Source organism: Nothobranchius furzeri, chromosome 7 (genome assembly GCF_043380555.1).
Source record: "Nothobranchius furzeri strain GRZ-AD chromosome 7, NfurGRZ-RIMD1, whole genome shotgun sequence".
NCBI classification, from domain to species: domain Eukaryota; kingdom Metazoa; phylum Chordata; class Actinopteri; order Cyprinodontiformes; family Nothobranchiidae; genus Nothobranchius; species Nothobranchius furzeri.
In genome coordinates, this window is record NC_091747.1 from 63448466 (window position 1) to 63459936 (window position 11471).

Below are 11471 nucleotides of genomic sequence, written 5' to 3' on the forward strand. Positions count from 1 at the left end.
TGTGACCTAGACTGAAGCTGCTTGGGAATGAGAATCAAAGCTGCACAGACCAAGCTCCTCGGATGAGAAGTGAAACGTCTTCCATAAACCAAACGAGTCCAGTTGCCTTCATTTGAACCCAGATGACTGGATGACTGAGAACCTTCACCAGCACATCTAGCTGATGCTGAAGTGGGTTGGACTACAGATGAAGCACCTTAGAACGTGTTACCACAGCCCTGCTCACGGCGGGAGAAAACCTCCCGTCTGAGTCAGGTCACACACGGCGCTGACTCTTTGGTTTGCTACTTTTGCCCCCCCCCCCCCCAGCTGTCTTTAGTCAACCACAAGGAAATGTTGCTTTAGATTATACCGTCTTTAATAAATCTAATCTAATCTGACAAAGGTAGAACCGTTGCAGAGAAAAGGATAAAAGATTCCAGTTACAGAAAAGTTGTTTCATCTTTATGGTAAAGGTGTAACTGAAATGAAGTATTCATAATCTGTTTCAGTACCCCGAATTAGAGATTATAGGAATGTCCGGTGTGATTTTCATGAAAATAACGTGCATGTGGGCTGCATGGTGGCGCAGTGGTTAGCACTGTTGCCTTGCAGCACGAAGGTTGCAGGTTCGAAACTCGGCTGCGGCCTTTCTGCGTGGAGGTGCGTGTTCTCCCCATGCATGCGTGGGTCTCCTCCAGGTACTCCGGTCTCCCCCGCAGATCACAACACGCCCTGTAGGTTATAAACTGTAAGTTGCTTTGGATAAAAGCGACTGCTAAATAAATAAACATAAACATAAATAAACATAAACATGTGGAATAAAATCCATCAGTGATGAATCAGCATTCTGAATCTGCAGATTTCTTATTATTCTATTATTTATTATTATAAGAGAAGACTCTGATGGACTTGCTGTGGTTCCTGTTCTGCCTCATGGTGGCGCCACTTCATCAGAATAAATCTTCAACTCCTGAGTTTATTCCCACTTCCTGTTTTACCCCAGCAAAGCCTGACCTCAGATCAGCTGCTTCCACAGCTGACCGCAAACTGGTTTAATGAACTGATTCAGAGTTTGAGTTCAGTTAATTGGTTTTTGTTCTGAAATTTCCTGTTTGATAGTTTTATTTTATCTCGACACGAATCCAGAGAATAAAACTTAGTTCTGATCATTTTAGTCCTCCTAATCCCACCAGTAGAAACTAACAACTTCTAGATTAGACGGGCCGGTGAGAATCTAAACACCACTAAGTGCAGCTGTGATGTTTTTATGTAGGATTATTTCATGACTGGTGGCAGATGTGTGAGAGCAACACAGACACTAAAAATGTCTCCAAACACAAGAAAATTCGAGTAAACACAACCAAATGACACGTTTATCTCTGTGTGACTCACAATGAGTCCTTCCAACGGTAACAAAGAAACGAGTACCCGCTAAACCCACAAGCAGATGCTAAAAATAACAACAAGAACAATTAAAGACACAATAGTACTTAATCAGGACCAAAACCGACAGGTACAAATCAACAGCATGAAGGTCAAAGGTCACGTTCAACCCAAAGAGATGTTCCAGCAGGTCTCTGCTGAGCAGATTAAGGGCGTGGCCTCCTGGCTCCGTCTGCAGCAACAGCTGGGCGTGTGGAGGCATGTAGGAACTCCATCCGTTCTCACACCGAGCAGGAGGGTTCAAACCCCCGAACCGGTGCCCAGGAGCCCCGCCCCCTCAGGTAGACTCCTTAAATGAGTCACAGGCTGCTGGACGTTCCAGGACTGAACTGGTTTCTGATCTTGTCGATTTCTGTTTAAATTGGAGTTCTTGCAGTTTACCTGATGTCATCATGCAGGTAAATGTTACATGGAACACCTGCTGTGTGACTGATGGTGTCCTCTCAGCTCCACTAGTGAGTCACTGGTGGTTGTCATGGTGACCCCGATGAGCCACTGGCAGCAGCTTTAACATTTCTTACGTCCTGTTTTCTCTTGTATGTTTTAAAAATATTCGTTCTGTATTTTAATTAGATTTTTATTGGATGAATGATCTGTGGGGCGGTGAGAAGTTCCAGTCTGAATCAGTCTGGAGCTGCTGATGATGCTCAGCCATAAATGAGGTCTGAAGTGTCCCTGGGGGGTGAGGGGGAGTTATTAAGGCCATCCTGGCACTTGGAGCAGAGAGAGACCCCCCAAACACACACGCACACACTCTCTCTTAGTTCTCACCCTTCCATCCTGGTGTAGCTATTATTAGTTTAATATTAGAATCATTAATAATAATTATTATAATAACCAGTAAAATGCTGCAGATATTAGACTATTTGGACTGTGTGTGTGTGTGTGTGTGTGTGTGTGTGTGTGTGTGTGTGTGTGTGTGTGTGTGTGTGTGTGTGTGTGTGTGTGTGTGTGTGTGTGTGTGTGTGTGTGTGTGGGCGTCCCCGTCTGAAGCGCAGCCTCCTCTCAGGCCACTCCCGGGAAGCGCGCCGTGGTTCCGCCTCACTCGCGGACGGGTTCGGTTCGTCCTCGGTGCGCCTCCACTGCCGCGCGCGTCTGTCCTCCTCTCCGCCTTCCACTCCGGGTTCCAGGTGGAGGCATGTAGCACCGGATCGGGTCCCGAGCAGCATGTAGCACCTGGAGCTCGCGCACATCGCCTCCCCGCTGCGCTCCTCCTCCTCCCGGTTCTCCGGCTCATTCCTCCGGTCAGCACCAGCATCGCCTGCATCAGGGTTTTATTGGGGGTGGGTGGGGGGTGTGCGTGTGCGTGTGTCAGCCCGGGCCTGGTCTAGAGGAGTGTGCGTTCCTCCCGCTGCACCCCCGGTCGATGGTTGTTGAGGAAGCTTCCATCTTGAGTCCCGTTTCTACCAACAGAACCATGGCGAGCGACTCCCCTGCGCGGAGTCTGGATGAGATAGACCTGTCTGCACTACGGGTAAATACCTGTCTGTCTGTCTGTCTGTCTCTGTGTGTGAGCGCGTGCATATGCAACACCTGTCCACCCCCTCTCCCGTCCCTCACCGCTGTGGATGCGTCTCCCTGCGCCTTCCTCTGGTCTGGGCTGCCGCCCGACCTGTGGCGCGCACGCGCGTGCATTCATTCTACAGTGTATGTGTGCGGGAGCGTGTGTGGGTGGTGTGGGGGGGTTTATGTCCTCGTGCACGGCGGCCTGTGATGGAGGAGATGAGAGATTTGAGTGTTGGAGCAGCAGACTCCCTGGTTGTCGTTTGTTTGTTGTTTATTTCTGAACAATTGGGACGTGATGTAATGAGGCCCCGAGCCGCCGCTGCTGCGCGTGCACCCGCTCTACTGCATGCGCGTGCGTGGTGAGGCACCATCATAAAAGCCGCTCTGTCTGTAAATGTGGGGCAGATGTTAAGCTGCTCACTGACACTTTCACACGCGCACAATCAGAGGCACACACACACACACACACACACACACACACCACACACACACACACACACACACACACTCTCTCTCTCTCTCTCTCTCTCTCTCTCTCTCTCTCTCTCTCTCTCTCACTCTAAAAGCGATGATAACCGCTACAGGAGCGAGTTCCGCCATTTCGTGATGTTGTGGCGACAGCAGCATTGCATCACAGCAGCGATTTGTGGGGCTGTGCGCGTGTGTGCGCGCGTGCGGTGATGGGAAGTGATGAGGAAGAGGCAGTGCAGGAATGTGTGTGTTTGCAAGTCTGTGCGCGTGCGTGCGCATGTTACATCCTGCACATCTTTCTCCTGCTGCTTACGCAACTAAGTTACCTGCAGAACAATCAGGCCTGGACATGATCCACCTGGTGTGTGTGTGTGTGTGTGTGTGTGTGTGTGTGTGTGTGTGTGTGTGTGTGTGTGTGTGTGTGAGGATGAGGAGGGACGATGAAGCTGCTTCAGTCTCATCGGTTCTGAGCAGAAATTAGGTCACTCAGGATGGAGGAGAGAGAGGAGTGATGCAAAGCCAATTGCAGCCTCACTTCCTGTTCCTGGGAGCATCTCCTCCCGCTCCTCCTGCTCCTCCTCCATGACCATCCTCTCAGGTGTCCCAGTCACATTGGAGACAGTAGTCCCCATTGTCTCCATGGCCCACCTTCAGGTCCAGATCAGCTGTTGGACCCAGAGAGAACTAGAGCTTCGTTTTCCTGAGACAGACCCGATCAGCTGATCCCAAACGTGTTCCTGTTGTTATGACTTATGGTGTCTCACTGGTGTGTGTGTGTGTGTGTGTGTGTGTGTGTGTGTTTTGTTGCACCACTCTGGTGATTTTCAGTCACGGTGATGTTTTGGGTCTCGGTGGTGATTTAGTTGCAGCTCTCTGGGTTGCCCTGTAATCTGTAATCGTTACTCGCGGCCATGTTTGTTGCACCATGGTAGTGATTTAGTGACTCATTGTGTTAAACTGTAATCTTTTCTTATTGCTGTGGTTGTTTTTCCATCAGGTTGTGTTTATTTGTGGCTTGTTGTTGACTCTTTGTGAGTTTTTGCGATGGTTTTGTGTTTGATCTCATGGTTGTTTGTGTTTACTGACTCTTAGGGGTTCATTCTGGTTCATTCTGGTATCTTTTGGGTGGTTTTACACACAAACGTTCAGATGAAGCCGGGTAAACCCGTCTCACACCGCAGAGACTTCTAGATAAATCTCCCCTGAACCAATGAGACCAAAGCAGATCTTTCACCACAGTCAGACATGGCGGTGGCAGTATGATGGTTGGGCTGCTCTGCTGCTTCAGGACCTAGACCACTGAAGCTGATGGAATGTTGGACCTTTGACCTGAAACATGCTGGAAAACCCTACAGTAGAGAAGAGTGGGACAAAATTCATTAGCGGGGTTGGTGTTAGCGAGTAGAACACCAGAGAGAGTTGGGGTTTAACTCGTTTTCTGTCCTTTGTCATGAGGAGGTGCGTCCTCCCACCAGCGTGCTGATGGCGTTCCCTTTCACCGGCAGAGCGTGGCTCCAGGTCTGGATCCAGCTTCTGCTGTTTCTGCATTAAAGCCATCAGAGTTATATTTAGCCTCCTTCATTTGCCTTTTTCCCTCCTGGATGTCGGGTATTTTCTGCTCGTGTGCGGTCTGACAGGCCATAAGAAGATGACATGCACGTGAAACCGTGCACGTGTGAGGCTGGGCCCTTGAGGATGAGACGTGCTTCAGTTTGACCTTGAGTGAAAAGGAACGCTGCTTTTTAAGCTAATCCCTTTCAGGAGGCTGCACTGTGGCCCACTACACACACACACATGCACACACACACACACACACACACACACACACACACAGCCTGCTGCTTGTTCCTCTGCAGGTTTCCAGGAATTACACCTGTCCCAGGTGTGTGAGATGCTCAGGAGAACATCATAAATAATCTTTGTCAGGAATCTTCAGACGTCAAACTAACAAAGTTTAGATCTACCAGGTTGGGTTACTTGGTAGTCTGTCGGTAATCCAGATTAATCCTCAGATTATCTCATATGTGTGTATTACTGATAAATCTACTCATCACTTCAGCAGCAACGTCTGATGTTAATAATTAATAACTTTCTCTTCAAGACTTTCACATGATCGGTTTCTAAGCTGCAGCATGGAGGTAACGCCCCTCCTCCATTAAAACATCCCATAATGAGCCCGTGCTAATTTCCACCTTAGTTTAAAGTCATCTCCTGACGGCAGCAGATGCAGGATCTTCTGTCCTCATCCTGCTGAATGATCTCCTGCTTCCCTTCTAACCAGCTTCACCACACCAGCGGACACACATCTGGGCCCGTGTCTGTCACCTGCGGGGACCTGGACCTGGTTCAGTCTGACTTGGTTCACACAGCAGGAAAAAGGGGGCTGACCTGATCTTCATCTATTATCTTAAGGGTGCTCCGGATAACCGGAATGGCTCTAAAGATAATCTCATCAGATAATCCTACTGTGTGTGGTGTGTTACGAGCGTTCAGGTCTGCTCAGAAGGATGTTGCGACCACGCTGCTCATACATCAGGGACGTTAAACGTGCTGGTTTGTCTTGTTTGATTATCAAGGACAAACGAGTGACGTGTCGTCAGTCGGGGGGGGGGGGGGGGGGGGTTGGGCAAAACCGCCTCCGCCATGTTTGTTAACTCTTAAGTCACGTTTGATCTTGGGCATTTCCCCACCTGACCGTGAATGTTTTTGTGTGAAATTGGTTCGTGCGTGGTTATTGGTGCACACACACCACAGTAGGACCAACACTGGAGCATCCATGTTGGGTGAACTGGGTCAAAGATGAGGCTGATGTGAGGCGTCTCCATGTGAGTGAAACAGATGTGGAGCATTTAGCCCAAACTTTACATGCGATGTCATTAAACATGATTAAAGTTATTCAAAACCACCGTTAGCTTAAACGTCATCTAGCTAACATGACTGGTTCCCATTCAGAGTCACTCTGGTTCTGCTGTTGCTGTGTGGTTCTGGGATCTGAGCTGGGACCAGGACCAAAGTTCTGATCAGAGACGCGACATTTTTTCCTGATCAGCCTCTTCTCTTCCTCTCTTTCAGGACCCAGCTGGGATCTTTGAGCTGGTCGAACTGGTTGGAAATGGCACCTATGGGCAGGTGTACAAGGTAGGACTTGATTTAAGGTGGACTGGGGGCTTGAATGAGTATGGTTAGATCTCAGAATGGGTAAAATAAAATCCTTTATCTTTCAATGAGGAGTTATTTGTTTTTTTTTTGAAGTTTTTGAAGCAAATAAATCTTAAATCATCATAGTTTGTATTTATGAAACAGAAATGGTTCTGATTTAAAGGTCAGTCCGGGATTAAATCGGAGTTTAAGTGTGTAATCTAAGCTTTGACACAAGTGATTTACTCCTGCTTTAGTTCCATTAAAACAACTCAGAAACGTCTGAATTCAGAAAAAACCCAAACGTTTCTATCGACTTCTGTGAACCGCCCATGCTACCTGTGTGTGTGTGTGTGTGTGTGTGTGTGTGTGTGTGTGTGTGTGTGTGTGTGTGTGTGTGTGTGTGTGTGTGTGTAACTTTGGGAGTAATTAACACACTTGAGCGTCTCTGACGCTGGGGTTGTGTCTGCTGGGTGAGCCGCATCGATCTGCCGTTCCGACGCGTCGGCGCCTCTGCAGAAGTGACTGATGGAGCAGAGTTCGTACCAGCTGCTGATGATGGAGACACAACAGGACGAATTATTACAACGCTGCAGCGGCGCCACCTTAAAATCACAGGAGAGCTTCAGAGTTTACATTAGAGCTGGTTAGGTCGCTTTTTCCGCCATTTTTATGCAAAAACTCAGTTTGCATGTCAGAGTTTGGGACACCTACCTGCCTAAAGCGGAGAAGCCTCACTACTCACCTGAATTTTTACCTGTTTCCACACCTGCAGCTGAACAACAAATGAAAAAGCACACAATGATTTAAAAGATGTTGTTTGATCAGGAATCAAGTGAATGTGGTGAAAAAATCAGCTACCTTTAAATGTTTGGATGTAGGGGAACCAGGTGAGGAAGCCCCGCCCCTTGTGGAGCTCAGGTAGAATAACCATCCATACGTCCGTTGTCATCTGTCTCATTACTGGATACAAGAATTAGTTTATTATTTATAAACATGGGCAAAATGATGCTGACCCCCTGTCACCTGTAATCCAGGTAAATTGGAATGTTTTCAGCTTCATTATAGAAAAAAACATCACCAGATGGAAAACTGTTCATGTCCTCAGCTTTTATTCCGGACCACCGCAGCCTGACGAACCTCCTCTCCAGGCTACAGATGAATTAGGGTTGATCATCTTTCTTCATGGTTTCACTAATTATTGTAAATTAATTATTTCTTCCTGGAAACTTTTAGCCGTTCTCCAAGAAGCTGAACCAAGGATGAAATCATTCGTAACTTCCGCTGAAAAAAGGAGCTCAGGGTTCTGGTTTGTGTCCAGTTCTGTCACAGTTAGTGAATGCGACATGGTGCCGCCGCTCAGGTTCAGCCTCCTGCTACCTTTGACCTTTTCGTGACCTTTGTTTCTGTTTGCCGGGCGTCTAAAAGCTCCGGCCGACGCTCGGCCAATCAGGGGCCGACTTGACATTTGATCAGATCTGATTAGGATGTGAATCTGCCTCCTTAAAGTGGAGTTTATTCAATCTGATCCATCGACTGGCGCTCAGGCAGGCCGGAAATCTCCTCCACCTCCCTGCAGAGGTGTCTGTGATCAAACCGAAGGAATCAGCAGGAGGAAGAGGAATTCTAAACATTCTAATGGCTTGGAAAAACGGTGTTTCAAAGCATTTTTACTTTCATTTCCATCACATTCCTGGCAGCTGGAGAGCATTTATTTAGCGTCAGCTGCAAACTCCCAAACGGAAGTGTTAGATTTGTCTCTGAGGGGAGAGTCGGTGTTCAGAAGGAGCAGGTCTGAAGTCTGAAGCTGGTGAAGCTGCAGGAGGCGCCTGTCGGATGTTCTGGTGTCACAGCCTTTTGTTTACCAGCTCTGAGTGTGGGTTCTTTTGTGGTTTCACTTCCTGAAAATATCTCCTTCTGTGGCACTTTAAACAACCTGCAATTTACCGGCTGATCTGATTGGCTGAAGAAGGAACCAGTAAAACAACGGCTGGTTTCTACTCAACCAGGAGGAAGAGATCTAAAAGCAAGAGCAGCAAAAAAGCATTTCACCGCAAATAAGAACTGATCCGACGTGTTTCTACCCACGGTCCTGTGGCTGGTTTTTAAATTAAACAGCTGATGTGGTGTGTGAGACATGAGATTATAGATGACAGGAGATTAAACACACCCACAGCTCATCAGGTCCACTGCATCAAACCCCAATAAGCTCCAAGCTGAGCTATAGAGTCCATGCATTTGAAGAGAACTGGGCCAAGAGATCCACAGTAATGAGAGCGTGGTTCCGGTCTGCCGTAGTAAAGCAGCTGAGCTGAAAAGAATATCCCGGACAAGCCCCCAAAACTCAGAGTCTCATTGTTAAATATTAAGCCTTTGCATGGCTATCACCTCTGTATACTTCCACAAAACCCAATCATCAGCTGATAAAACCAGAGTTGTGTTTGCAGGTTGTTGCTTTGGTTCATCTCGGTAGAGCTGTAGATAATGATCTCATTCAAGCCCCCAAATGCTTTAACAGTTTGCAGGATTAACTTCTTACTTTACCTTAAAAATGTTTACACAATTATAAATTCAATTTTTTTATTGAGTCTTCTTCTGTGGTGAAAAACAGCTGAGCTGAAAGATGAAGCTCATCTCATCTTCTACCCACCGAAGCTGAGAGGTGGCTCAGCCTTAGAAAGGGTGTACGAGGAGCTCGGAGAGCCCCGGCTGTATAATATGAATTTTTTTATTTCAAAAGTTTAACATCTAAATTGAAATCTAACATTTTCTGAATATACGTATATTTAATGTGTAAAGAAGCACAGACCAATACACCTGCTGTGTCTGCTTTTTGGGGGCTCATCCGGGATGTTTCTGTTTCAGAAACTGCAGCAGAATATAAATCGTAGTTTTTCTTTTTTGGCGGCTATTTTGGATTTAGTGAATTTAGATTTGGGCCGGTTTACAAATTGAAGGGGATGTGGCCATAGATGTAGTTTAAACTGTCAGCTTAAATTAGAAACAAACTTAACTAAAACGTTTCATCCATCGTTTCTGACTCCTGCCTGTAACTCCTCAACAGTTCCTTCTAAACTGGGTTTAGTCCTTTACTACTGGTGTTGTTGGCATGGATCAGCTGATTCATCAGACTTTTGTTATTATCTGATTTTGCACATCTGGTCTCTGGAGCTTCGCTGAGACCAGCTGTAGAACATCCGACCTTCAGAACCTCTTCTGCTGTTCTAACATCAGTGATTGAACCCTCCAGTTCTAAAGCGGATAAGGTTGGCGCTCCAGTCGCTGCTCTGCTGATGAACGAGAGGATGTTTAACTCATTTTGTGAACTTTTTGGAAACGATCTTGCCAGGTTCACACAACAGTTGGGTTTATGTGAATAATCACAACTTTATTAATGTTCGCTGGAGAAACTGTCAGAACTGTTAGTCGTGTTGGAGTCGTGTCTCACTGCAGCCTGGGAGACTTCTGCCTTTAGACGCCTCCTGCAGACACACTTTGTTCCTGCTGCTGTTCTCTAATCTTACAGGAAACTGGAACGATTTCAGGGTTTTTAACGCAGCCGATCATCTCCGATTCAGGATGAAGTTCTCCTGGTTTATGCAGGAAAGGAACTCCTCTTGTTTGGGAATTCCTGACGTCTCCTTGACTGGAATGAAACATCAGTAACCTTGGAGTTGTGGTTTCTGCAGATATCAGCAGGTGATTCATGCAGTCAGAAATCTAACAAGAACAAACAAAGTCTGGATTCTCAGAAAACAGAACCACGTTTCCGTCTCAGTTCCTGGGATGAAACCTGCTGATTCCTGCAGAAACTTGTTGTTTATAAACTCTTTAACAAAATTAGACAGAAGAAATGTTTAAAAATTGTTTCTCAAAACTTTGAAAAATCCTTAAAAACTTTTAATTTAGAGACTCAGAAGAGCTAAAAGCATCAAACCATTTAAATATAATCTTTTGTGTTTGGTTGATTAAATTCTTCTATCAGATCAGGTCAAACCTCTCTGTCTCTGTCACACACACACACACACACACACACACACACACACACACACACACACACACACACACACACACACACACCTGGTCTCCCTGTTGTTTTAGGCGCTGTGCAGCAGAAACCCATTTTCTGCACGTTCTGCTCCGATGATCTCACGCTCCAGCTGATATTCTGACGATTCTGCAACTTTAAAGTTCCTGATGCTCCGACTCCGGGCTTCAGGAGGATAAAAGGCTGCTGCTGACTGGAACATAAAGGCTGCTGTTTCTATTTTTACTTTCACGCCTGAAATGCCAGATTTGAAATGCCTTTACATGCAGACAAAAACCGACCCGGTCCGTTTCCACAGACAAGGGTTTGGATTTGAGCTCCTCCATGTGCCCGGGCTTGTGTCTGGGTTAGGAATGTCAGGCATGTCTGGATGCAGCTCCTGAGCCTCAGGCTGCTGCAGGAGGACGCTCAGCTCTTCACTCCTCCTGCTGCTCCTGCTCTGCTTCTATGTGCAGATTCAGATTTAATGCAACTTTCTCACCTCCACTATAATCTCACACACACACACACACACACACACACACACACACACACACACACACACACAGAGGGAGCGCCGTGTCACCTTTGGGAGATTGCCTGGCCGGCCGTCAGCGTCCGGGGAAAACAGATAACAGAAGAAAGAGCCTCTCTGAGATATTATCACTTCCTCTCATCTGCCCAGCTTTATCTGCACCACCTTTTATTGCTTCATCCAGGTGGATCGCTGCCATTTGTCCTGGAGTCACAGCCACACTTCACACACTTAACCCTGCTCCAAAAGGCCTGTTCACACACACTTCCGTGTGACAGAGGTCTGGGAGAAAATCCCTCTCAAATCCAGAATCAGGTGAATAAAACTAGTACTGAAACCAGCCACTAGGGGGCGTTAACCACTGAGCTG

General features: G+C 46.9%; 1 protein-coding gene across 7 annotated transcripts in view; it reads left to right on the forward strand.

Annotated features, from left to right (window-relative positions):
- The first annotated feature begins 1473 nt into the window (after positions 1–1473).
- tnikb (TRAF2 and NCK interacting kinase b) overlaps positions 1474–11471 on the forward strand; it is a 39035-nt gene continuing 29037 nt past the window's right edge. For 2 of the 7 annotated variants that reach the window (XM_054750966.2, XM_054750968.2), the window contains exons 1-2: positions 1476–2899; positions 6475–6540. In XM_054750966.2, the coding sequence (XP_054606941.2) occupies positions 2792–2899; positions 6475–6540 (174 nt within the window). In that variant the 5' untranslated portion in view covers positions 1476–2791. Of the gene's footprint in view, positions 2900–6474; positions 6541–11471 lie in introns of all 7 variants that reach the window. The other 5 variants (XM_054750970.2, XM_054750972.2, XM_054750974.2 and 2 more) reach the window with 4 other exon arrangements.